Genomic DNA, 26,106 nt, shown 5'->3' on the forward strand with positions numbered 1-26,106 from the left:
TATATAGTACTCTTCAGAGGGTGTTATAAAGATTAATGACATTGGTAAAGTGTTTTGAGATGGAAAAGCACTATCCAAGTTCTAAATATCACTAATTGTTACCGCCATAATGATAATTATCTATTAAAGAAAGAGGCCATGTGTTTAAAAATGAAACTATCACAACGATTTACTTGTTGACATCACAAGCCTTGTCTTCATGCTCCCTTGCATTTGTACTGTTATTTATCCCTTGTTCTATATTTATCTGGTTGAAACTGTAAAACCAGTATTTGTCAGCTGGTGTTCCACAAAAAATATAAATCACAATAAAAGGTTGTGTGCTTCAGATGAGGTTCTTTTATTTTTTATCTCTTGCACTCATGAGAAATCATAGAAAGATAGCTGGAGGAGGTTTGATTAAAAGAAAAAAAATCTGACTGTAGGGATGTACCTTTCACAGATATGAATAAGCTAAAAATGAACCTTCTAAAGAAAACCACAATTACTAAAATGTGATATAAATTACTTTATTAAAAATGTGCAAATATAAAAATTTTACATAAAAACAAACAGTGAGAGCTGTGTTTCCAGTTTTTAAACTGATAGTCTGAAGAAAACCACAATTACCAAACTGTAATAAATTTTATTAAAATATGCAAATATTAAAAAGTCACTACAAACAGGCTGTGTTGCTGGTTTTTAAGAACGGTTCTGTAAAGTATGTTGTCAGGCTAAAAAAACATTTTATTACTTGTTTTTCAAAACTTTAGACTGTTACAACTAAGAACTTTATAAACCTATTTTTTTCCCATAATTTATGCTGTCTGTTTACTTCTTCCATTTGAATTTGGAGAATGAAGAGAGACTTGTCGGTCTTGCGTTTGTTTATAGCCCATTTCACTTTTGGGCATGTATGTATTAGCACAATGGTGCACTTTTTGGGTTGCAAATACTGCAATGAAATATTTTAAGTTGAACACAAATTATCTGTTTTCATTGCAATTTTTAAACAAAATGTCATAACTATATTTCAGTGATTTGTATGTTTTTAAAATAGTTGGGTTTTTAAAAAAATAATCTAAATTTGGTTCCTTATTTACCCAATTGTCTCTCTTAAATCCTGAATAGGAAAAATACAGTCACGTGAAACCTTTTCCTGATATATCTCAAAATAAGCATTCACAGTTTGCATTGTAGCAGGTTGTAGGTTTTAAGAAATTAGGTACAAACAAATATCAAAGGCAATAGCTGTGCTTTAAGTTATATTGCTATTTGGTGTTTTGAGATTTATTTAGGAGAGAATAAATAGTTCCTGAGTCAAAGTATAGGAAGAATGCAGTAAGTTTAAGGGAGAAGGAAAATTGCCTTTGAAAGGTTGCCAAGAGAAGAAGGCTCCAGCTGACATTTACCCCTGCTGGCCTAAAGAAAAGATGGAAAGGGCTCACAGTTCTGACTGGGAGAAATCAGCTGTCTCCTACAGCCATGTTAGTTATTCTGAGCATGAGCCAAAGCCCAGTGAAGTTTTACCTCCGACTTCAATGGGCTTTAAGTCAGACCCTCTGTGCCTTCCTAACAGTTAGTGAAACTATCCAGCCTGATCAGAATTCAGGCCCTTGGTAGTGACACGAGGGGACTTCACTGAGCATATTCACAGTTCCTCATGGAGTTGTTTAGAGGTAACTTCTTCCCAAAACTGATAACATTTGTTAGCCAGGGAAGCAGGTTAAAAGGAGATCATAGTTATCCTGAAAAATCAGTAAAGCAGAGTGAAAAGCCACACCCCTGAGTGATGCAGTTATACTGACCTAACTCCCACTGGAGACAGCACTATGTCTACAGGCATGCTTCTGGGGGAGGTGGAGTACCTACCTCAATGGGAGAAGCTCGCTTGTTGACATAGGTAGTGTCTTCACTAAGCACAACAGTGGCATAGCTGCACTTGTAAGTGTAGACAAGCCCTAAGTTTCGGCGTTTTTCCTCACTGTTTCCCTCCTTCCATTTAGATAATCCTTCCTTTATTCATCTTCCTTTCGCTTGTTTTCTCCATCCCTCACCCCCAACATAACTAACAGTTAGAGTGCAGCTGGGCTTTGAACATCCCTTAATGCACAAAAAAAAAAAATCAGAAGCTCATTACCTGCAGTAACTAGTGGTAGCTTTCCCATGATTGTCTCCTGCTCTCCCATATTGTGTGAGCATTACAGGAACAGTGCGAGTAAAAGCGGGGGGCGGGGGGGGATATATTTTTTTTAAAAAGCCCTCATGAACCTCATCTGCTCTCAGAAAAAAAAAAAAAAGGCTGCTATAACAATTGTGCTTAAATTTATAGAACCTAGACCATGAGGGAATATCTAAGTCTTTGGCTGGCAGATCTGCAGACACAGTGTAATCAGCTCCTGTGACAGGAGTGTGCGGAATAGAGAAGGACTTGCTGTTAAGTGGACCACTGGGGGCCCAAGAGAGGAAGGAAGCAACTCCCCAAAACCTAGGGAAAATGTTCTTGCAGGTTTACATCAATATGGTTCATGTACACAGTACACAATAGCATTTATGCCCTCTCCTCTCCCAGCTTTTGCTGCCACTTGCGTGACCCTCTAGTATCAAACTTGAGTTTTAGCTACAATGTGCCTGCAACCGTCCTGTGAGGATGTGTTCAATGTTTAAATGCAAGCAATAGCTTTTGCATTTTTTATTACATAAAATCCATATGAAAAAGCTGGAAGGCCAAGAGTACTCCCGGGAGGGAGGGGTTTCTTAGTAAGTGCTGGCAGTGTTTTGTTATCCACCATCCTTAAGACATGACCATTCAACTGAACAGACCTGCATGGAGAGAGGTTGTTGGGTTAGGTGGTGCACACAACACGTAACTAACACAAAGCTCACTTGGTGTGACTGGAAGAAAGAAGGAAAGCACTGACATTAAGGCAGATTTATGTTGCTTTAAGGTAGCTAAACCACTTTCCAGCCCCATCCTTACAGACTTACAAGTGTACAGGATACTGGCAGCATGTCTACTAGATCTATGAAGCTGCCTGCAAGCTCCATGTATGTATGTACGTACATGATAGATACACATTTATGTGGGGTAACTAAGGAAAACTGAAAAGTAGAAGTTTTTGTTGTTGTTAAACTGTTCACAATCACAAGTTGGGTGGAGAATGTATTCTGAAAAACACAGATAAGCTTCTGTTTCTCTTGAAACTGTTAATGCACCACTGACACCCAAAGAGGTGCACTCAGACCAGATGATCACAGTGGTCCTTTCTGACCTTAGAATCGAAGGATGCAGATCCTTACCATTTTATGTGTTAGCGATATTAATAGTAGGTGTTAAACACAGAGGGCCTGATTCTAATCTTAATAAAACCAGCATAAATTAAGAGTAACTCCATTGAAATCATTGCAGTTACACCTGTGTTCAAAACCTGTCAGATTAGAATCAAGCCCAAAATACTGAACCTGGATACAGGCAGCCTTTTGATCAATACGTTTTTGTGATGTTCCATCACTCCCATGTTCCATATTAGATGCAGAAACAGAACATCAATAATAGTCATTACATGTCTGCAGAGCTACCATATCAATAACATTTATAAACAGTGCCTGGTTTTAGGAGACCAAATGTTATAAGCAAGCACTTACAGAAACTAAATCAAAGTAATTAGTTTTTATCCTAAAAAATTGAAAAAAGAGACCTGTTTTTATAGCTCATCTACATGATAGTGAGGGTACAATTTACAATAAAAGAAAATGGATTCTCACCTGGAAAGTATGTGCTGTTCCCCATGAGGTAACAAAAGGTATTCATCTATATGCTTATTATATAAGTTATGGGGCAACTGCACATGTTTGGTAACATTATAGAGGTTTAAAAGAAACAGAGTAACATCCCCTTCTTTGTACATTGGGCTGAAAGGGAAGAGAGAGGCACATTAACAATCACATATTAAAAATAAATTATAGTATTTGAAAGGAGTTGTATCCACAATTGGGCAGATCACGTTCCCTCTTCACCAGAAGAATTGTGGTTCCTCTGCCCCGGGAGAGGGTGAATGGCAAAACTCCATTTGTGTCTGTGCCCCCAGCGCACCAAGAGCGATGAACAACATCCCAGAATACAGGGAGACACGGGATGAGCTGCCGGATCTGCAGCTATGTCTACACCACCAGCCTCAGTGCCTTAGCCACTAAGGGAGCAACATGGATGGCAAGGAGATGAGGTAAAAGGTTGCACCTGCAAGTACACTGTTCTCATTTCCTTAGAATTAGTTCTATGGAGGGTAAGAAGACTCCTTCCAGATCCCCTCACAAGAGGCAGGATATTGGACTAGATGGACCCAATGGTGGTGGTATTTTTTGTAGTACAGTAGCACCCAAAAGTACCAGCTGAGATAAGGGCCCCATTGTGCTAGGCACTTACACACACACAGTGAGAAGCAGTCCCCGCCCCAGAGAGTTAGACCAAAGGGGTAGTGGGGAGAAAAAAGAAATATCCCTATTTTACAGATGGGGAACGAGGCACAGTGAAATTTGGTGACTTCCCAAAGTCACTCAGGATGTCTGAAGCAGAGCAAAGAATAAAACTCAGATTTCCTGAGTCCCAGCCCAGGACTTTAACCACAACACCATCTATACCTTCTCACATAATTCACTATAGCAATTCCTATGGACCTAGTTGTTGAACGTTTCATAAGAGACCCCTGAATGTTTTTCTAGAACTCCCCTCCCCATTCTACGTGTTACACTGTGGAATTGCAGATCAATTGCAGGGCCTGATCCAAAGCCCCGTTTAGCCTGTCAGAATGTTTCCATTGGTTACAAGGGGCTCATTGTGCATTAAGACCTCTGTTTTCACTGTATTCAGTTGTTCCTGGATGTTGGGTTTAAATGCTTACTTGTGGTTATTTGTGCAATGAAGGTACACTCGAAGCTTCTTCGGATCTGCTCCCTTCAGGCCAACTTTCAGTACCTTGGTACCAACCAGTTTTTTGTACAGCAGAGAAAGCCAATAATCCTGTGTTGCATATAAAAACAAAACATTTTTCCATATGGCAAACAAGATATTTTACATAAGAGGGAACGCTCAGACACTAGACTACAATATCACCATGCTCTGTGTCAGGGGTGTCCAAAATGTTACCCTAACAAGGTCCCAATGATAACTAGCCAGGAGCTTGAGGACTACATCCAATATACATGTACCAGGGCAGGCTGCAGCCTCTCATTTTTAATACCTAAGTGCAGACTCCTGAAACCACTAGATCCACCATCCAGTGATGGATATTGAGCCACGCTGGGCTCACAGTCTCTGGTGGCTGCACCTCCCACCCTCCATTAAATTGCAGAACTTGGCAAGTCACATACACGGTATGTTCGGATTGTACATTCGCTCTGCTGCCACCATCAAGTTGTTGGGAGCGTGAATACTCTCAAACGCAGATATATAATGACTAAAAACCTGATAACTGCATCTGCTAGTGCAGCTTAGAGCTAACGCAGTATATGGCGAGGCACTTTTTTGTTGAATTAAGAGAGTCCCTTTTCTGCTATCTTGGTGCTTTTCCTTTTAGTTTCTCTTTTGCGATGTCCTTCATATCAAATTTGTTCAAATTCACAACAAATAATGTGACAAAGAAAAATCCTGTTATCGATTTGCTGCGTGTAGAAGGTACAGTTAGAGCTATTTTGCTCTCCTCTCTTCATCGGTGGATATAGGAGTCCTTCAAGTGGGAGATGCAGGTCTTGATCCTGCACAATGGTAAGTACCTTCTGCAGAGTGCTGAGCGGCCTAACCTTCAACTGAAATCAACAGGAGTTGAGCTACCCTCAGTACTTCCCGGGGATGGACCCTCAATTAGCGCTAACCGTGCCTGCTTTGAACAGCTCACTCTTTTCCAGTAAAGCGGTTTTATAAATATCAGGAGATCGATTCCAAACTCGTACAACTGAGAGAGTCAGGAGTAACGCCACTGAAGTCACTAATTATCCTAATGCAAAAATGCTGTGAGATCAGGATCAGGGCCCCATGTCTTTATATTGCTGCCCTGTTCCTTTGTCTAACTTGGTTTGGTTTTTTTAAGAGGAGACAGCATACACCGCAACTCGCTTTCTGCTAGATTAGCTCTGTAGTTCTAACGCCAGGGAAAACACAGACTTTAGATAAGCTTGGTAGATATGGCTTGGAAAACACATGGGGAAAAGACAAGTTCCATTTTAGCAGATTTGTTTCTTTCCCCATAACCATATGTATGAGGACCATGTGAAGGCTGACTGGTTCCAAAATAAGCCTGTTATTAATAAATTTCCTCTGGATCATGAAAGATATTTGCCCTGTAGAACGAAGGCTGTTGTATAGAAAAAGATCTAAATTTTCAGATGAGTGATTCATCAGCAAACCCAGAAAACTGGCTTTATTTATAGTCATATACATTTCCCACTATCTACTCTAGATTAAGGAAAACAAGAAAGAACAAATACTAACTCTTAAATCCCCCCCACAGCCCTGCCCCCGGGGGACATCTTACAATGAGCAGGATACATAAAACAGCATCATAGTTACATACACCAGTTTCTATTATGAGCCCTCTTTTCACAAATTTGTAGCAGCCACAACTTGGAAGCAGATCAAGTGTGGGGAAGGTAGGAAAGAAGGGTGGGAACTGTTACTCCTCCCCATATCCATGTATAATTGCCATTAGCACTAATGAGAGCTCTACACTCATAGAAAGAGTAGAACCTTTAGAGTTAATCCAAATAAATCTGGCTCCCTATGTTATAAAGAAATGAAAAAGTGTATTGGTTTCTGTTGCTTTTTTGACTAACAGCTTTGTTCTTAAAAATAACATTCTTATGCTATTAGTTCATAACATAAATAACTAAGTTGAAACATCTCAAATCATTAACATTTGAAAATCATTTACCACTCAGAGAAACCCCCAAATCAAAGCATGGACTCCTCAGAAGACTTGGGAAAGTTTGTATCTAGATCAGAACATTGTGGCTCAGGTCCGTCTCTGCTGCTCAAGCACAGCTTGGCAAACAGGTCTGTCCTAAACAAAGGAATGTACGCTCTGCTTAATTTGCATTTAAATAGTAAACAGAGTCATCAGGCAGGAAGGGAATCAAAGGAAGCTCAAACAGGTGAGAAAAAGCCAGCAGAGAACACCCTTCCACATTGACATTTCGTCTCCCATGCTCAGCTGGAAATGTTTTTCAAGAGAGGGACTGAAGCTATAAAAAGGAGGGACAAACAGCCCAAGGTACCCCTCTCTCTTTCCCTGCTTATCACATTCACTGTACCTGAATGGACAAAGGAAGTAATCGTTGGTCTCTGGGGGAGGGTTCCCGTCCCACAGTTTGGTCAGTCAGACTGCGGTAAGCATGTGGTGAGAAACATTACTTGAATCTGATATAGTTTGTTAAATTAGGTGTTCGTCTTATCTTTATTTTTCTTGTAACCATTTCTGACTTTTATGCCTTATTACTTGTATTCACTTAAAATTTCTCTCTTTGTAGTTAATAAACTTGTTTTATTGGTTTATCTAATCCAGTGTGTTTAAATTGAAGTGGCTGAGTAACTCCATTTGGGGTGACAAGTTGTGTGCATATTATTCTCTTAAAGGAACAACCAACTTAATATAATTTGTTCTGTCGAGGAGGGGGCTGGGCAGTGCAGAACTTACATTTCTGGGGGAAAATCTGAGGCTGGGGATGTGTTGGGGTCACCCTACAGTATAACCAAGGCTAGTGAGAGCCAGAGTGCAACCCAAGTGTGGCTGGCAGGCTGCAGTTACATATGGACACTCAGGGTGTGGCTTGCATGCTGGAAGGCTGATTGTGAGCGGCCCAGGTGAGAGCTACTTCAGCAAGGCATCGTAAGGCACCCAAGGCTGCAGGGCAGGGGTGACACACCTGCTCATTAGTCTAGATTGTACCCTGGTATGTCACAGGCACGTATATGTGAGTCTCTTTAGGGAGGTAAAAATAGCTCGCATCTCTCTCCACATCAGCTTTAACAAGAATACAAATCGATACAATATGTATGATATTATTAAGGCAATGCTATTGTATACGCACAGGCAAAGGTTCAAAATTTGCATCCACCAGGTGATAGGTTCCTGCTCCATAGAACACTTGTCGCATCACCACATCAATACCCATTCTGGCTGACAGTCCTAATTTGTCCAACCACCTGCCAGAGAACAGGAGACAAAAAAAGAAAAAAAAGCAAATGCAAATGTCGCCAAAATACACAGGGAAAAAACTGCTCATCTAAACTATGTTCCATGCCATCTCAGCTGCCTTGTACACGAAACAAGAATTAAAATCAAATGATAATCCTAAGCACAAACCACCCCTGAAACTAAATCAAAATACAGAAATGGCAGGAGCATCTCTGAAAATCCATTTCACAATCCATCTGACTAGCTGTCTGAGTCTACTGTGCTGTTTCCTTAAACTCTCTTGTCACCATCTTCGTCTTGAGTAAAGAGAGGCAACCTATGGAGATGAAAAGGCTCAGCATGTCATTTTGTCCTGAACAGAAGCAATAAGGTTCAGATGGAGCCTCACACGGAGAGGTCATTTTGTGCTCTAGCTTTTTGACTTTCATTTGTAAAAATAATTCTCTAGATTTTTTGGTTGCTAAAACATGAACCAGACGTGAACCAATGCAGTTATGTCTGCCTGAATCTGCAGACTGACTGAAATTAACTTCTGAGAAAAGCGTAAACACTGTCCTTTCATTTCAGTGAAGCGTTAACGTTGAAATCCAGTGGCAACAATTTAAACATCCGTGTGGTGAGTTACTTCACTGTCGGCCAAAAGAAAGAAATACAGACAAACATATGGTGAAGATCTGCTCAGTCAGTTGCATCTCATTTTGGCCTCACAAGTGGAGGGTGCGCCAGCTATGGATGAAGCTAGGGACAGTACCAGAACTTTTTTCCCCCAGTATGATTGCTGTTAGCATGCTAAGACCTGTAGTTTCGCTGGGCCACACTTCCAAACTTACACATGAAGCAGTGACGCTATAGAATGCTACAATGGTTGCACTGCGGTCTATAGGCCACACTTATTTTGGCCATCCTTTCTATACAGTGTTAAAGTCAAGCAAACATTTTCCTGGCCAGCACTTAACATAAAATACCATGTCTTTGGCTAGATCCCTCACACAGGGAATGTTTTGGGATCAATGTTCTTTGTTCCTGGGGACTAACTGGCATGAGAGTGACCACCTCAGGTCTGCATGCAGAAGTGTTATGGGGCTCCAAAGAAAGCCAGTCCTACTCAGACAGGGGAATGTTGCTGACATGCTGGCATTTAATGCTGGTTGTTTAACTGGAGGAGTTCCTGAAAAACCCAGAGCCCTACAGAAAAAAAGAGTAACTTTAAAGACATGCTGTTCTACTTACATAAAACCAGCAACATATGTATTAGACAGTCTGGGAGCTCCACCTCCATAGGCTGAACTTGTTTCTCCTAGCCACACCTTTTTACCAGGCACAGTTCCATCAACAATCTAGAGAATGTTGTGTCATTAGGATAAAGAGAGGAAAGTAAGTACATATATAGATCTGCCTAAATAGTCACAAATTATGCGCTTTAGAACAGATCTCTAGAGAGATCATACGACTTTCAGGGCCTTCTAATATGACCATATTTAATGAGGCAAGGCTCCATAAAAGAGTTCTGATGAACAGGAGTAGGGGAAAGAAAAAAAATTTTTTTTAAACTCACATATATTAAATAATAGATTCCCAAATCTAAATTAATCAGGACCAGACTCTGCAACCCTTACTCACACACAGTATCTTACTATGTAGGTAGTCCTGTTGAAATCAGCAGGAGTACTCTGGGAATAAGATACTACTTAGTGTGAGTAAAGGGGCAGAATCTGGCCATAAATTTAATCTCTGGGGCTATGATGGCATGAACAAATAACTATAAATTCATTTTCATGGTTTATAATATGTTAAACCTTATGCTTAGTAGATACCAAGGCCTCATATTGAAATAACTTGAGATCAAATGTTGTTAGCATTGATATTTGTTATATTATTTACAATGAGGACGGCATCTAAATATTGAGATTCTTTAGATGTATTGCTAGCCAACAATTTCTATTCTGGTTCTTATACACCCAGCATCATGGTAGCTGAATGCATAGACAATTTAACATAACATTGTACCTGGAGAACATCTTTTACTGCTGTAATAAAGGTTTCCAGCACTTCAGGGCTCAAGAAATCCTCTCTGGTAGCGTGTCGTCCATTTACGTAATAACTGAAAAGTTAAGAGACATCCCAATCAAGCAAAAATAAATGACAGAGCCAAGGTTACAAAACATGATTTAAGGAACTTTGCTTCCTGATATAATTATTCATCTCACTGCTGTCTGTTCTTACAGCTTTAACATCAATATTTTGCTCCTGCTATTCTTACACATGATTTCAAGCAGGGATAAGCTCAGCCAGTAAAAAACCGCTTTGCCTACTCTTGCCTGGACACATATGCGAGTTGTTGGCCACCATCGACTAAATCAGTATAAATCATAAAATTGTGAACAGCCCAACTTTTTCAAATCAAGATTAAATGTTTACTGATAAATAGACATGTATGGGACCTTTATTGCTCCTTTATGATGTATAACAGTGGTTTTCAAACTTTTTTCATTTGCAGACCCCTAAACATTTTTGAATGGAGCTGTGGACCCCTTTGGAAATCTTAGACATAGTCTGTAGACCCCCAGGGATCCACGGGCCACAGGTTGAAAACCACTGATGTACAAAGATAAACAGAAAAAATACTGAGGTTGTTATTTACATTAGGTCTGTCATGTTCCAACTTCCTGCTTTTAGCTAGAGGACTTTGGTGGTAACATCCCCAAAGGCTACTGCTTTCCCTGTCATCAGCTGAAGGGGGCGAGGGATGTTAAGTCAGACTTGTCTTATAGGTTGGGAAAATCAACATCTCAGGTTTCAACCTGTTATGGTGTTACCATTTCAGTCCTCCCCAAAATTGCTACGGCCATCCACCCACAAACGATAGTCAAAGCCCAATTGTAATGGAGAATCAGAAAAGAAAGTATATCTGTGTGCAAGTGGAGGGAGTGGAATAGAAAGAACTTTGAGATCTTCTTTATACATTTATATGGACATGCTTTTCTTCTTGCTTTGTGGTTCACCTTTGGAAGTATATGTAAAAAAAATGCATAAATCTGTCCCCTACTTCACTTAGCTGCCAATCCTAAATTCAGCATAACTGTGTTTGATCTAAAAAAGCTGACATCAAAACCAGCTGGAAGCGTGCAGAGTGCTACAAGTGTTTTGAGGACATCACTGCTACAGGAAAACAGAAACTCAAACTCAAGATTTGGAAGTAAAGAAATTGATTTTTAACCTGAGATCACAAAACTAACACTGCCTCTCTTACAAATGGCGTCTCCCCATTCACACAGAACCTGAATGTCCTAAAATATTCCAGCAACACTCCCAACTGTAGATGAGTTCTGTATCAAATTCACTTTTCTACATTAGTTGCTGGCTCTATTATTAAGGTAGACTTGCTGCATATAGTGAAATATTATTTGTCTAATTAACTTAGTGGGTTCATTTATGTAGAGTTGTATTAATTAGTTTATTTATTTTACAAACCTTAATCAAAAAGTGTATTTTTAAAATTACATTACAGCTGTATAATATTATGTGATAATGACCTGGGATCTTGAACAATATAAATTCAAAGTCAGGAAAGCACCTCTATTCAGGAAAACACTTAAGCATGTATTTACGTCCCTTTGGTGACAAGGAGACCTAAGAATATGCTTAAAGTTATACATGTTCTTAAGTGCTTTCCTAAATTAGGATCCTGTTTTATAAAGCTTTGCCCATATATCAACACTTAAAGACAACATCACTAAAACTGGCAATTCAGATAATATTTCTTGGATTTACACACTGGGTTGGGTCCCAAGGAGAGTTAAGACTATCAGAGGCACATTGTCAAACATGAATGGAAATTTAAGCGTGCAGCTGAAGCTGTATTACTGATAATTGCATGGGTAATTCTCAGAGTGGAAAAAGTGAGTCTTTAACCTGAAGGGGTTTTATTTTCACTAAACTTGAACAGGCACAAGGAACGAAGAAAAATGCAGAATGTAAAGCACCAACCCATGTTGCCTAAGGCTCCTGTTACCAATAGTTTGTGCTCTTGGTGATGGTTTCTGGAATTTTCTCTAGACTAGTTTCTCTGAGTGGGCTGAATTCTCAGTCGCACTCACACAGCACCACCGACTTCAATGAGGCAAACTGGTGCAACAGAGAATATGGCTCAGTTCCAGCACAGATCTCCTACCTACTGGGATGTGTAAAATGGCTGATGACCATGAGGACAGTGAAGCGATAAGCTAATACGTGCTCCTTTTGTGGCAAGGGAGGGCAGGCCAATTTGACTTGGTCACTAGGTCTCACTGTCTCTAATGACAGACCTCCCAGCTATTGTGTGTGATAGTCTCTGAGAGACCTCAACCCCCAAGTCTCTCCAGAGCCTCAGCAACAGCTGAACAGGAGCATCCTTCAGCCCCCAGGGGATTCCAACTGATAGGCCACAACAGTATTGACATGGGTCTTATCCTCAGGGATATGGCTCTCCCCCTTCCTCTCTCTTTCAGACTTATTGTCTCTACTAGCCAAAGCCTGTGTGGCAGCCAAGGGGCAGCTGAATCATGCTTCCACTTGGGCAACAGATAACCTTCCTTGAATTGCAAATGGTGTTTTTGCAAGGAACAGCATCCATCTCTAATGCTCCTCTCTCAATTGTTAAGTGATTTGCATAATTAGTTACCCTGTGGCATTACTCTCATTTCTGACATGGCTGTTTCATCTGGGACAGTTCCTTGTGCTGTTTAGAGTGAACTATTAGCTAGAAAGTGCAAATTACTAATCAGGAGTAAGACTCTCTCCTTCTCCTTTATGCCAACCAAGCCCCGCTCACCTCCCAGTAGGAAAGTCTATTCAGTTACAAGTTCTGTAGCATTTGTGGAGCTTTGAGATAACCTGGGCTGCTGCTCAGTCTGCATATGTCAGCGGCTGTGCCTGTCCAAATGCTACATATGTAAAAGCCCACCAGACCTTGTCTGTTGGACCAACACCCTTTCCTGGTCAGAAAAACTGCTTAACTCCCTGCATTGCCTTGAAAAATGTACCTGCTAGGACTTCTTTGCTCCATCTTAACACGATGGAAGTATCTCTTTTGTGATCATTGCTCACATAGGCTTAGTAATCACATGGAGCCCTGTACACAGCCACAGGAACGAGACTCTTGGCTATCCTTACATTATAAAATGCTCAGGAATGCCACTACATCTTTCCACCTTTATTGGAGCTGCATAGCCACTGATAGTCAGTGATATGGGGACCCGGAAAGGATGGTAAAACTGGTGCGCTAAGAGGCCTGTTAGATAATCCTAACATTTTAAAAATCTCTTTTCTTCATGTATACTGTTTATTCAGAACAGGGAAAGGAGAGGTAAAATCATGGGGGAAACTCCATGCATGGCATTGGAGGAGTCCTGGGATACATCAGTATGGTGGGAAGGAGAAGAAATAGACTGTGGAAAGAGACACAAAACTTCCATGCAGGAATTGTCAAAAGTCTAGTACCATACCGAATCCTCATCAACACCTAACAAACAAACCTAATAAAAAATAAGAAAAAAAGTCACAATCTGTGTTTACAAATGCTGCCAATTAAATCCTTCACTGATATTTTAGCACTAATAATTCACCTCCAACTACGTGCCACCCTCCCTTTTCACATGCAAAGCCAAGAGACTTGCAGAATAACATTGTTGCAATAAGCTGTATTGCTGAATCATTTTGAAATATGAGAACCTTTAAATTAGTCAGTCTTTAAGGTCTGATCCTGAAAAACCTGCTTACTACCATGATAACCCCCCACGTTCGGTTGGGTTGCAAAGTAGGTCCCTACAGGATTTCTTTTGTTGTTCTTTTTATTAAAAGTAGGGTATTGTTAACTCAGGGTTGGTGTAACATCATGCTGCCAGGAAGTCACTGGGAGTGGGGACTGAACCTGGGTCTTTTGTTTCTAGGAGCTTGTAGCTCTACTGCATGAGGTAAGACCCCACTTTGTATGCAAATTCATCCACCTCTCTCTGTGGCCTACCCACCACTCTACGGGGACAGAGTTCCACAATGAGTGGTTGTGTGTGTGAACAGCTGTTTCAACTGATGTTTTTCTACTTTCACCATCACGCTATTTACAATCAATGTTTCACAAAAATCTGTATCTATTAATACTATAGCAATTAAATAGATACTTAATACTTACTGATGCCAGGTAACAGAATCAATTACTTTCCCTCCTGATTTCAGGAAGCTGTCAACAAACAAAAAGAACTCCATTATTTTGTGAGGCTATGAGCACAAAACTAATCCTGCCTCTGAGAATGACTAGCTGAGTGATCTTGAGCAAGTCACTCAACCTTTCTGAGCCTCAGTTTACCTCATCTATAAAATGGGATTAGTAGCATTTACCTACACCAGTGGACTGTTGAGGGTTATTTAATGTTTGTGCAGTACTTTGAGATTCTCACATGCAAGACACTAGTTAAAACTTTTATTTAAACAAGATTTAGCGACTACAGCAGAAGTGGATTTGGGGCTTTTTGACTGGTATCAGACAGATGTATAAAAACCTAAAGCACAAGCTTTCCATTATATCAAATGCTGCAATCTCACTGATGCGTCATGTGTTTTAGACACCCTAACCTACATTTAAAAAATATTCATAATACCCTGCCTTACCTTCCTCCTTCCCTTGAGTTTGTTTCTAAAATTTGTTGTATGTATTATACTCAATTTATGCCACTTATTTCTGGTAATATTTTACAGTACATTAGATGTACTGGAAAATATTTTGCAAAAATAATGAATAATAAAGCGGTAAGAGACTGACACACCATTTGTTATTAAATCCTTGCTGAAAGGTGGGGACTCACTTTTCTGGTGCTGACTGAAAAGTGTGTGGATTAGTGAGTTTGTCACCCTTAAGGGCCAGAGCTTCTGCTATAAATCAGAGTAGCTCCGTTTACATTAGTAGAACTGAACCAAATTTACACCAGCTGGGATTTAGCCCTTACTCGCTGGCAATGCAGTTATTATTTTAATCAGACTCCGACAGGCAGACAGTTGTTGGCTCCAGTTTTCCATAAAACTAACACAGAATTAATTCTCAATCAAATCTAATGTTTCAGTATCCTAACACCTTAGGCATGTTCCAACTATGGAATCATCAGACCCCTTAAATTCTCAATCCTCTCTCCCATACACATCTGCATTCTACGCTCAGCGTACTGCCTTCTCTTATCAAGCCTGTGATGGCAGGTTTCTGCTTGGTTACCTTTTCAACAACTTCTGAGTGTTTTTCCGTGGTTGACCAACATCAGGGCCATAAAGTTTTGAATTCTTGAAACTGCTGTAGTTTCTCAGAAGGTGATACAGATGAATAAAGTCTTGCCCAAGTTGGGAACCATCAATATGGATGCCAGACTTCTTCCTGAAACTGTTTGGCTCTGAAAGAAACAAACATATACACACAGACTGTTCCTCAGTAATGTTCCAGAACAAACATATGACTCATTCAAAATGTGCACAGCAGTAATAACCAACCAACTTACAGAAAGTTAACTACACAGTTGGGCAGTAAATAAGCTATGAAATAAGAGACGGGAGAGACTATTACATCTACGGGAGGGCGTGGCCTCCCAGGAAAGGATTGTTCCATATAGTATGTTTTCCAGACCTCTATCCAAATTAGTTTGAATAAGTAATGATGATGATATTCTGCATCTCTGTAGCACCTTTCATCTGAGGATGCCAAAGCACTTTACAAACAGTGAATTGATTTAAAACAATTCAAGCAGTAGGTCTTCCACTGCTTCTCTTAGTTAAGATTAAGATCTCACCCTTTCCCCCATAAACCACGCCCTCATTTGGATTTTTATCAAACAGAGACGTTCCTGAAAATTTTTCATTGTAGAAATTAATGGCCATTGCAATGTGGTAGTAAATATTTCCAGTCTTACCTTGCTCTCTCCCATTTCCTGGCCTGCTACGCCTCTCTTCTCAGCCCCAGAGACCCTCCCCACAACTTCTGTTATTAGAGACTTCTTTTGCTGTGTATCACTACTTGTCTCCCTCTTGTCACCTGAATCCAGAGTCTTGTCTCTTCTGTTCCTTCCTAGTATAGCCTACTGCTAGTCAACCCATTCCCAAACCTGATATACAAATGCTTTTTCTCTCTACTGCATTACCAGAAATCCCCTCCCACTTAGCCAGTGCCCCCTGGTCACTGTCGCTGACACCCTGCTTTTCCTGACCCCAGCACTGCTCCCTGTAATTTGCTTTCTCCCACTGTGGCTCCCTAATGGATTGCAGTTATTGATGTTCAGGATAAGAACATAAGAGCTGCTATCCTGGGTCAGACCAATGGTCTATCCTGTCTCCAACAATGGCCAGTACCATTATGGATCTATATGGCTCCAACTGCCACAAAAAGTGTTACCTGGATATCCCAAAATTGTGATTCATCCCATCTCTAGTTGTGGAACAATCTGACAACTATTAACAGTCCAGCTTTATGGATCAGTTCAGAAAACAACGTGAGATGCAGGCACAAAAATCTGCCATTGTTTGACAGGGTTTCTGCAGCCAAGAGTTTTCTGCAGTTTTGCAGCAGTGGAATGTACAAAATACTGTGGCCCCTTTTCGATCCAAGCAGCTACTCAAGGTTCAGGGTCCTGGGGATGTTCCAGTTGTGAGCAGAAATTGGTGAGTGGGGTATTTTCTTTGATGCAATCTTGTTTGTTTACAAGGAACATACAAAGTCCTGCTTCTCCGAATGCAGGAGGAACCAAGAACAAAAGGAGCAGTGTCTTCACTTACAGCCCCAGGCCTCTTTACCCAACAGACTCAAAAACCTTCTCTCTAGCTTTCGCTAGGGTCACACTGTGCTCACCGGCTACAGCTTGGTTTTCTTGCTTTTTGCCTTTGCCTCCCTCTCTGTTCGGTCCTCAGTTTCTGTGAATTCCCCCTTCCCTCAAACACACACCCCTACCCAAAAGCACTCGGGTCTGGTCTACACTACAGAGTTAGGTCGACCCAAGACATCTTATGTCGACCTAACTATAGAAGCGTCTACACTTAAAATTTTGCTCCTGCCGCCGTAACTGCCCTGCTACGCCAACTTCACTCTACCTCCAAGAGCAACATACAGTCAATGTCAATGTAGTTAGGTCGACACAGTGTCAGTGTAGGCACTGTAAAAAGCAACAGAGCGTCCTGTGGCACCTTTAAGACTAACAAAAGTATTGGGAGCATAAGCTTTCGTGGGTAAGAACCTCACTTCTTCAGATGCAAGTCTGAGTGTAGACACTGCGTCAGTGTAGACACTGCATTGCTTATGTCGACTGTTACTGGCTTTCAGGAGTCATTGCACAGTGCCCCACACTGACAGTACAATCGATACAAGTGCTCCTGGTGAGGACATGCACTTCTGACACAAAGAGCAAAGCACAGACACGCACAAGCAATGTAATTACTGCAGTGGCTGTCTGCCAATGTAAGCTAGGTTGACTTAATTTTGTAATGTAGACATGGCCTCAGTCCAAACTCCCAGGCAGGTTCACAACCTCTGTGTCTCAGGTGAAGGGGGCTTCTGATTAACTCTTCCTTGTGTTAAATGCCGGGTGAGCTCACATCCAATCTCAGAGATTTGTGATCGATGTAGTCACCAGTACCTCTCAGCAGAACAATATCTACTGTGACTACCCTAACACTAACACACACACCAACTCTCACACTCTGCACTTACCGTTCCCAAGTTCCCAAGACATGTTGTAATGTTGGGAAGCACAATAATCCAAGAGCAACTGAGCATTTGAACTATCCCACTGCAAGCCACGTTTTCGAAGTAAGGCATTAAGGCCAAAGATCAGATCCAGCTTTGAACACTTTGCAAAGCTATACAGAATGTCCACTGTACTTTCTGTAAGAAGAAAGAAGGGGGGGAAATGAATTATTTTCTTCAAAGTTCTGAAGTGCCAATTGACTTAGAACAAATATACAGACTACTCATTGTGATTATTTGTTTTATTAGTGCTGAAGATGTATGTAGCATATACAGCCCCACTGATTTTACATTCTCAAGGCCTTATCCTGTAAGATTCTGAGCATCCTCTCAACTCCCATTGCAACTGACAAAATATTAAATCAGAAAACAGACACTAGTGGCAACATTTTCAGTCACACCTCAGTGGCAAACTTTCAAATTTGTTGTAGCCACGTTGGGCCCTGGATACTAGAGAGACAAGGTGGGTGAGGTAATACCTTTTATTGGACCACCTCTGTTGGTGAAAGAGAGAAACTTTCAAGCTTACATAGAGCTCCAGACCTGAAGGAGAGCTCAGTGTGGCTCGAAAGCTTGTCTCTCTCACCGACAGAAGTTGGTCCAATAAAAAAAATATTACCTCACCCACCTTGTCTATTTAAACTGTCAAAGGCATTTAGGAGCCCAAGGGTCAAAGTCTCTTTTGAAAATGGGACTTATGTGCTTTTGAAAATTTGCCCTAGAACTCAAATAGGTTTGCAACCTCCCAGTTGCAAGTCACAGCACAAGAGTGACCTTCTAATTAACAGGTATTGTCACAAACATCTTACTTGTAATGGTGGTGTTTTTGTATTTTTTCCAGTATTGTTCCTTAAGGAGTATCTTCTCCTGGATGGGCCACTGAGATAGCAGTAGCTCCTCCACAGCAGTAGGAATAGATCTTACTCCACAAATACCTGTAGGCCAAAAAAACCCACAACATGTCATAATAATAAACTTTTCATAGTATTATGCTTAGGTTACAATAAATGGAGGATTGTATTCCACATAAACAAACAGTTACGATTGTACAGAGCTGCTCATCCATGCATTTCTGTAGGCTGAATCCTCCTGCTGAGTTCAATACATTAAAAGTTAGAAAGGAGAATGATTGGGTTGATATTTCCACCTTCTAAAATCAAATACAGCCAGGTGTCTTTTCAACATCTAAAAATATTTAGCATTTACAGTGACGGCACTCACCGTGTTTCTACTGGTTTTAAGATTTTTGTCAGTTCTAACGAAAGTATTCCCATTACAGGAATGCACTTAAATATGTGCAAAGCACATCTTTTCTTTAAAGCATTTAGAGTGGGGACCGACTGACTGTGTTGTAATATGGTGAGATTGGATTATGGGTGGCTATAATTTGGTACATTGTTTGGTTATTACTGGAGGCAGTTCTGAGTTATCATGCTAATGTATTTAAATCTTGTATGCAAAGCAACTAGACAGACAATGTACCATTTGAGTAAAGAACCACAGTGCAGGAAGATGGCAAGGTCAGCAGCTCTCATTGTACAAAACAGGAAAAACCTATTTCCTGGTTGATGCAGTGAGAACTGCTGATCTCATTACAAGAGTGGTGAGAAAAAGATCTTGGCAGAAGTTCTGGAAATGTTAAGTTTGTTCTTCAGGCAATATTTAAAAAAAAAAAAAAAAAAAAGACTGAACCCATAAACCACACATCAACACTGTCGGACAGTAAACCGAGGAGGATGTACGTTCATAAGCACTGCAAGAGAGCAGGACAAAGTACAGGAAATATTTCAATTTAACACCACCCACTAGTACCACTGGACAGATTGCTTTGTCAAGGCTTTTCATCAGTGAACCCAACTTTAGAAGGGTATAAATTCTCAGTGGAATTCATCAGATGCTAAAACTTGGCATACGCAAGCCATCTGTCTAGAAGCAAAGTGTGGGATTTTTTTTAAAAAACCTATCCACGCTATTTAAATATAAGGGTGGGATTTTCTAGAGCATTCAATGTTGTCCTTACTCTGCTCCCCTTAAAGTTAGTGGGAGTAAACCATGGAACATATAGTGAGTCACTGCCCCCTGAGATCCTTCTCCAGAGGGACAGCCTTGGTTCATTCCATGTCACTGGAAGCTGACAGAGTGGATGACAAACCTGGACACTGATCTTTAAAGTTGCTTTTCAAGTTGCCCTAAGAAAGAAGAAAACCATTTTCTTCAATGAGAGTGGAAATAAGCCAAAACTGAGTGCTTTTGCAAATCCCCTGCAAGGGGGTAAAGCAGAATAATCTCCTGCCTTCCACCTAATTATTTTTGTCAGTTAATGCTTTATTTTAGGATGTAGCTGCAATTTCCCAGCTCCTATTGGTGAAAGCAGAGGCTAGGAACGCTGTTCTGATGACAGCATATGGAACAGCAACCCAGTAGAAAGGTAGATTTCCCAATTGTTAGGTGGGGATTCTGCCTGTAAAGTGACCGGTTTTCCACCCTGCATCTCAATTGTCATCATTTGTTTTTTGTACTCTGGTACCAGTCAGAATGCGCTAGGCTCTGATCACACAAACAGGCCCTGCCAGAGCTCATAATGTAAAGAAACACAAAGAGCCAGCTGATGGGGAAAGGGAGATCGGCAGACTGTGAAGTACTGGGGCAGTGGTAAGAGAAGAGACAGAGCAGAATGGAAGGGATAGGATGGAAGATGCTTCTAAAGACCCATGCAGAGAAGAATCCTCTAAACAGCCCTGGGCCACTAAGTTGGAGGTTTCACTTAGTGGTACCTCTAGGGCAGGCTCCACTCACCTGTGCTTTCCTCTCCCAGCAGCTAGGAGCTAGTCCTGCAGGACATGGAACATGCCTGTCAACCTCAGGCGAGTCTACTGACATGTAAGCATGGACTAGAATGCTTTGCCCTGTATTTACTGTATCTGCAGCATGCTTTAAAGCACATTTTAATTAACTTAAATCAAAGACATGTTCATGGTTAACATGTTGCCATCTGTTTTACCTTGATTCACCTGTGATTCCCAAAAGTCTCTGTCTTCTAAAGTTGAATCCTTCTCTGGACTGAAGATCAGGAAATCAGTTCTGGTGCCACCAAATCTCAAGAAGCCTGGAGACAAAGCTCTTGCTAAAGTGCGCAGTTTGGGAGAGCTGGGGAAGAGAGTATTGAGAAATGGAACAAACATCTTCATCACAGTCAAGCTGACCATAATTAGTTGCAGAGATGGGTCTGATCATAAACATTCAAATCCAGATGCAAATTTTGCAGAATTTGGCCTCAGAGGGTGTGGAGATTGCAGGAATTCCCCCCTCCCTTTCCTCTCTTTATACCTCCCCTTAACTATGTCACTCTTTGCCTCCTATTACACCCAGGGGCTGAGTGTGTTACCTCCAGCACTCCCAGATCCATACTTCAATCCCCTGCATCATATAGCAGGGCTGCCACTAGATCATAGGATTGGCAGATTTCTGACTAAGTTATCAATGATTTTGTAGGTCAGGCAGCTGCTCTCCAGGGAAAGTCCTCACTTCTGATGAAAATGGTCAATGATACGACTGGGAGTATCCTTTGCAAATGAAGGGGTTTTTTATGTTTTGTTGTGGTTTTCCCCACCTTCCCTCTCCAAAAATTCCAACCACTGGAAGTGATGATAGAACTTTAATGTCATGTTTGAATGCTGGGGGGATAGATGTACCCATATTTAATTTGTTCTGCCCCTGCTTCTCTCTTTCTGAAATGAGGAAACATTGTAACCAGCAGTTTGGAGTACACCAGGGCCTTACCTACATAAGAAAGTTGCACTGGTTTAACTTAAAATTGGTTTTAAATTTTGATTCCTAATTGACCTAAGCAACACTGAATCCAGTCACTCTTAAACCAAAAACAGAGTCCACATAGGGGCTAGCATCAATTTAACTTAACAGATTAAAAAACCTATTTAAATTAAACTGGTCTACACACAGAGATTGCGCAAGTTCTCAGCTGGAGTAATGTGCAGGGAACATGCTCCGTGAGCCCAGCCACTGCAAAGGAAGAGACAAGACTGCCCCTTTTCAGTCTGACCTTGCGGCAGAGACAACAAAGTTGTACTTCACCGATGTTATCTCTGTTATGGAACAACTGTGCAGGAGATTATCAGCCACCAATTACTTCCTCTTTGTGGCAGAGCCTGAATCATGAACTCTGATTAGACGTTTTTCATTCCACTTTCACTTTGCTATTGAATGTCAGAGAGGTTAGAAGTGCACTAGGCAGGTTGAAGATACCTTCCCTTCCCCCCCTCACCCACTTGCTGCTGGGTGCATTGTCAGTAGAAATAGGGTGACTGGAGCAAGTGGCTCCAGGCCAGGGGTGGGCAAACTATGGATCCGCAGGCCGGATCTGACCCGCCAGCCATTTTAAGCCAGCCCTCGAGCTCCCGCTGGGGAGCAGGGTCTGGGGCCACTCCATGCAGCTCCCAGAAGCAGTGGCATGGTCCCCACTCCGGCTACTATGTGTAGGGCAGCAGCAGAGCCGGCTCCAGGGTTTTGGCTGCCCCAAGCAGCCAAACAAAACAAAACAAAAAGCCGTGATCACGATCTGCGGCGGCAATTTGGTGGGGGGTCCTTCGCTCCGAGCAGGAGTGAGGGACTGTCTGCCGAATTGCCGCCGAACAGCTGGACGTGCCGCCCCTCTTGTAAGTGGCCGCCCCAAGCACATGCTTGGTAAGCTGGTGCCTGGAGCCGGCCCTGGCAGCAGGGCCATCCTTACCCATATGCAAACTATGCAGCTGTGTAGGGCACCAGGAAATTTGGGGCACCAAATTGCCCTAAATTTCCTGGTGCCCTATGCAGCTGCCTGCTGCTCCAGCCGCCAGCCCAGTCCCCTGGCCAGCTGAGCCGGCCAGGAAAGCTGCCCCCGCTCCCGCCCACTCCACCTCTTCCCCATAGCCCCTGCCCATGCTCCACCCCCACCCCACCTCTTCCCCAAAGCCCCGCCCCACCCCCACTCCACCCCTGCTCTGTCCCAGCCCCACCCCCACTCCACCCCTTCCCCTGAGCTATGTCCCAGGGGACTGCAGCAGGGGTTGGGCGCGCCCTGCAATCACCGGACAGCGGGAGGTGGAGCGATCTGGCCCCAGCCCGCTCCACCAGCTCCTAGCCACGCCGCCGTTGAGTGCTGGGGGCGGTTCCCCCCGGCTCCCCAAGGCTGGGAACCAGGGAAGCAGAGCAGAGTGGGCTGGGTCTGGGTCACTCCACTTCCTGCCGCCCGGTGAATGCGGGGTCGGGCCCACCCTGCAATCACTGGGCAGCAGGAAGTGGAGCAACCTGGCCCCAACCCACTCTGCTTCGCCGGCTCATGCTGGGGGGCAGTTTCCCCACTGCCCCCCAAGCCTGCTCCTGCCCCCCACAGACCTTGGGTGCAGGCCCCCCCGAAGGTCTGGTGATGCCACCACCCCATGGAGGCCTGGGGTCAGCCTCCTCCCCCACGGGGGGCTGCATAGGACACCACAATGTCTAGGGACAGCCCTTATGGGCAGCCAGGGGTCTCCGCTCTGCACTCTACTCCCACAGCTCCCATTGGCTGGAAACTGCAGCCAATGGGAGCTGCAGGGGCGGTGCCTGCAGACGGGGCAGCGCACAGAGCTGCCTGGCCACGGCTCCATGTAGGAGCTGGAGTGGGGACATGCCGCTGCTTCTGGGAGCTGCTTGACTTAAGTTCCGCCCGGAGCCTGCACCCCTGAGCCTCCCCCGTGCCCCAACCCCCTGCCCCAGCCCTGCTCCTGCTCACCAAACCCCTTGATCCCAACCCAGAGCACCCTCCGGCACCCCAAGCCCCTCAGCCCCACCCCAGAGCCCACGCCCCCAGCTGGAGTCTGCACCCCTTCCCACACCCCAATCCCCTATCCCAGCCCTAATCCCCCTCCCACCTTCCAAACCCCTCAGTCCTAGCCCAGAGCACCCTCCTATGCCCAAACTCCTCATCTCCAGCCCCACCCCAGAGCTCTCACCCGCTCCTGCACCCCAACCCCAATTTCATGAGCGTTCATGGCCTGCCATACAATTTCCATACCCAGATGTGGCCCTCGGGCCAAAAAGTTTGCCCATCCCTGCTCCAGGGTCTTATTCCCAGAGCTCAGGCAGTGGAAGAGAAGGGCAGATTTTCTTTGCAGCTAGCTAGAAGGAAGACTCCCACATGATGGGAGACCATCTCCCATAGCCAAGCAACAGGAGGGATCCCCAAAAATGGGAAGGCCCAAGCTGAGAGAGAAGAAAGTGTTTAACAAGTCAAACATTAACACATTAATCCTCAACACCCCTGTGAGATGAAGGTAAAAGTGAGACCTGGCAAATGAAAATGCAAATGAAAAAAGATAAGAAAAAGAAAGATGAGTGAGGCAGGGTGAGGGGAGAAAAAAGGAAACACAGGAATGGGGACTAAGAGTTAGGGGATGTAGAGAACAGAAGTGAGACAAGCAGGATGAAAGCAGCTGCAGGAAAGAGGAAGCCAAAAGATGAGGAAAGAGATAAAAGGGATAGAAAGCAGGTGGTAAAAAAGAAAAGATTTGTGGACACAGGAGAAGTCGGGGGCGGGCAGGAGAGACATGGAGAATCAAAACAGAAAGGAAACAGGAGAGAGGAAAAACTCTGGTGAAGATTAAACATGGGTTGGTTTATTCGCTGTATTTCCTTAAGAAGGGCTGCGTGGCTGAGGGAGGACTGCATTTTCCAGCAGGTGCAGATTCAGCCTCGGGCAATGACAGAACCTCCTCCACTTGAAGCAAAAGACATAAGTGGGAGGAGAGTCCAAAGCTGCACCAGGATTGGGAGATCAGCTCACTTCGTGACCCTGCTCAGTGGAGGAGCTAGAAGGCTGTGAGTTCAGGATACCCTCGATCATTGGAAGACTCTGCTTCCTGTGTTGTGGTGTTTGGCCCCCATCTGACCCTTGGTAGCTCCTCTCCTGGGATTACACCTGTGCGCCTGTCAGTGCACCTCAGCCCTACCTTTTTCTCTGCTGAGTTCTCATGCTCTCTTTAGTTCAGTTTAAAAAAATCCTGTGGATTTTGTGCTGATGAAAGCTATTGAAGTTACAGCCCTGCAGAACAAAGCACCTTGTTTATCCTCAAAACAAGTACAGTGTGGGCAGCTGTCCTGTGAACTCCCTCCACCCTGTGTTCCTGCCAATGGGTATGTCTACACTGCAACAACACACCCATGACTGGCCCGTGTCAGCTGACTGGGGCTCATGGGGCTCAGGCTGGGAGGCTATAAAATTGCAGGATAGATGTCCTGGCCCAGAAGACCCCATACGGGTCTTGGTATAAAGAGCTTAGTATAAAGAGCGGCGCCTGAACTGACGTAGGGCCTTGTCCTTTTTCATTCAGCAAGTGGAGAGGATTTCCTGTCCCAGGGTACCCCAAGCCTTGCGGAAGGGTTGGAAAGACTTTAGGCTAGTAGGGCTCCCCAGGTGACCTCTGCTAAGCTTTTAGCAGGTAGGTAGGAACCTCTGTTTTTTTTTACATGTTTCCTCTGAAATGTTATTACATGAGGAATAAAGGCGCTTGCTTAGAGGGAGGTGGGTGGTAGCTGGGGACTGCTGACACCCCACTGTTCCTAGCACTGGGAGAGAAAGCAAAGCACAGGCACTGGCCATTGGGCAGCCTGGGGCTACCACAGGGGAAGGCAGGGAGCTGGGCAGCCTGTAAGTCTCTGGCGGCAGAGAACAGGGCAGGGTCCCCTGGACACCTGGCTAGGACTCCCTGGAGTGTGTGTGTGTGTGTGTGGGGCGGGGGAGATACGGGACTGGCAGGACTTGGGAGGCTGTTTGGCCCCGGGGTCGGGGGGACGGGGACGACTCTAGCTACCCTCTGACTGCGCCGGGCTGGCGGCTACAGAACTTAAGGGGAGGGTCACACACACACACACAGCTGGCCCCGTCTTTTAACGGAGGGGGAGGAAATCGCTGCTCCTCTCTGGGAGGCAGCCGCGGGGTGACCCGGGCATGGGGGGGGGGGCGCAGGGCGGGCCGGTCACTTACCCCAGGATGGGGATGAACCTGGGGTCCGCGGCCAGGTTGGCATCGATGGTGAGGGAGAGGAAAGCCGGGCTCACCTCCCGCGCCGGCTGGCCGCGCAGCTCCGCGCTCAGCACCGCCACCGCCGAGCCCGCCGCCGCCCCGGCCAGCAGCACCCCCCAGAGCAGCAACCGCTGCAGCAT

General features: G+C 43.7%; 1 protein-coding gene across 1 annotated transcript; it reads right to left on the reverse strand.

Moving 5' to 3' along the window:
• Positions 1–493: 493 nt before the first annotated feature.
• On the reverse strand, positions 494–26,106 carry HPSE (heparanase). The gene is made up of 12 exons (XM_054031048.1): positions 25,928–26,106; positions 20,912–21,057; positions 18,720–18,845; positions 17,875–18,048; positions 15,403–15,574; positions 14,332–14,379; positions 10,173–10,266; positions 9,396–9,502; positions 8,059–8,173; positions 4,878–4,996; positions 3,745–3,891; positions 494–2,802 (listed from the first exon to the last, which is right to left on the reverse strand). The coding sequence occupies exons 1-12, from the start codon at positions 26,104–26,106 to the stop codon at positions 2,643–2,645; spliced, it is 1,587 nt and encodes a 528-aa protein (XP_053887023.1). The 3' UTR covers positions 494–2,642.

Source organism: Malaclemys terrapin, chromosome 5 (assembly GCF_027887155.1).
Source record: "Malaclemys terrapin pileata isolate rMalTer1 chromosome 5, rMalTer1.hap1, whole genome shotgun sequence".
Lineage (NCBI taxonomy): Eukaryota > Metazoa > Chordata > Testudines > Emydidae > Malaclemys > Malaclemys terrapin.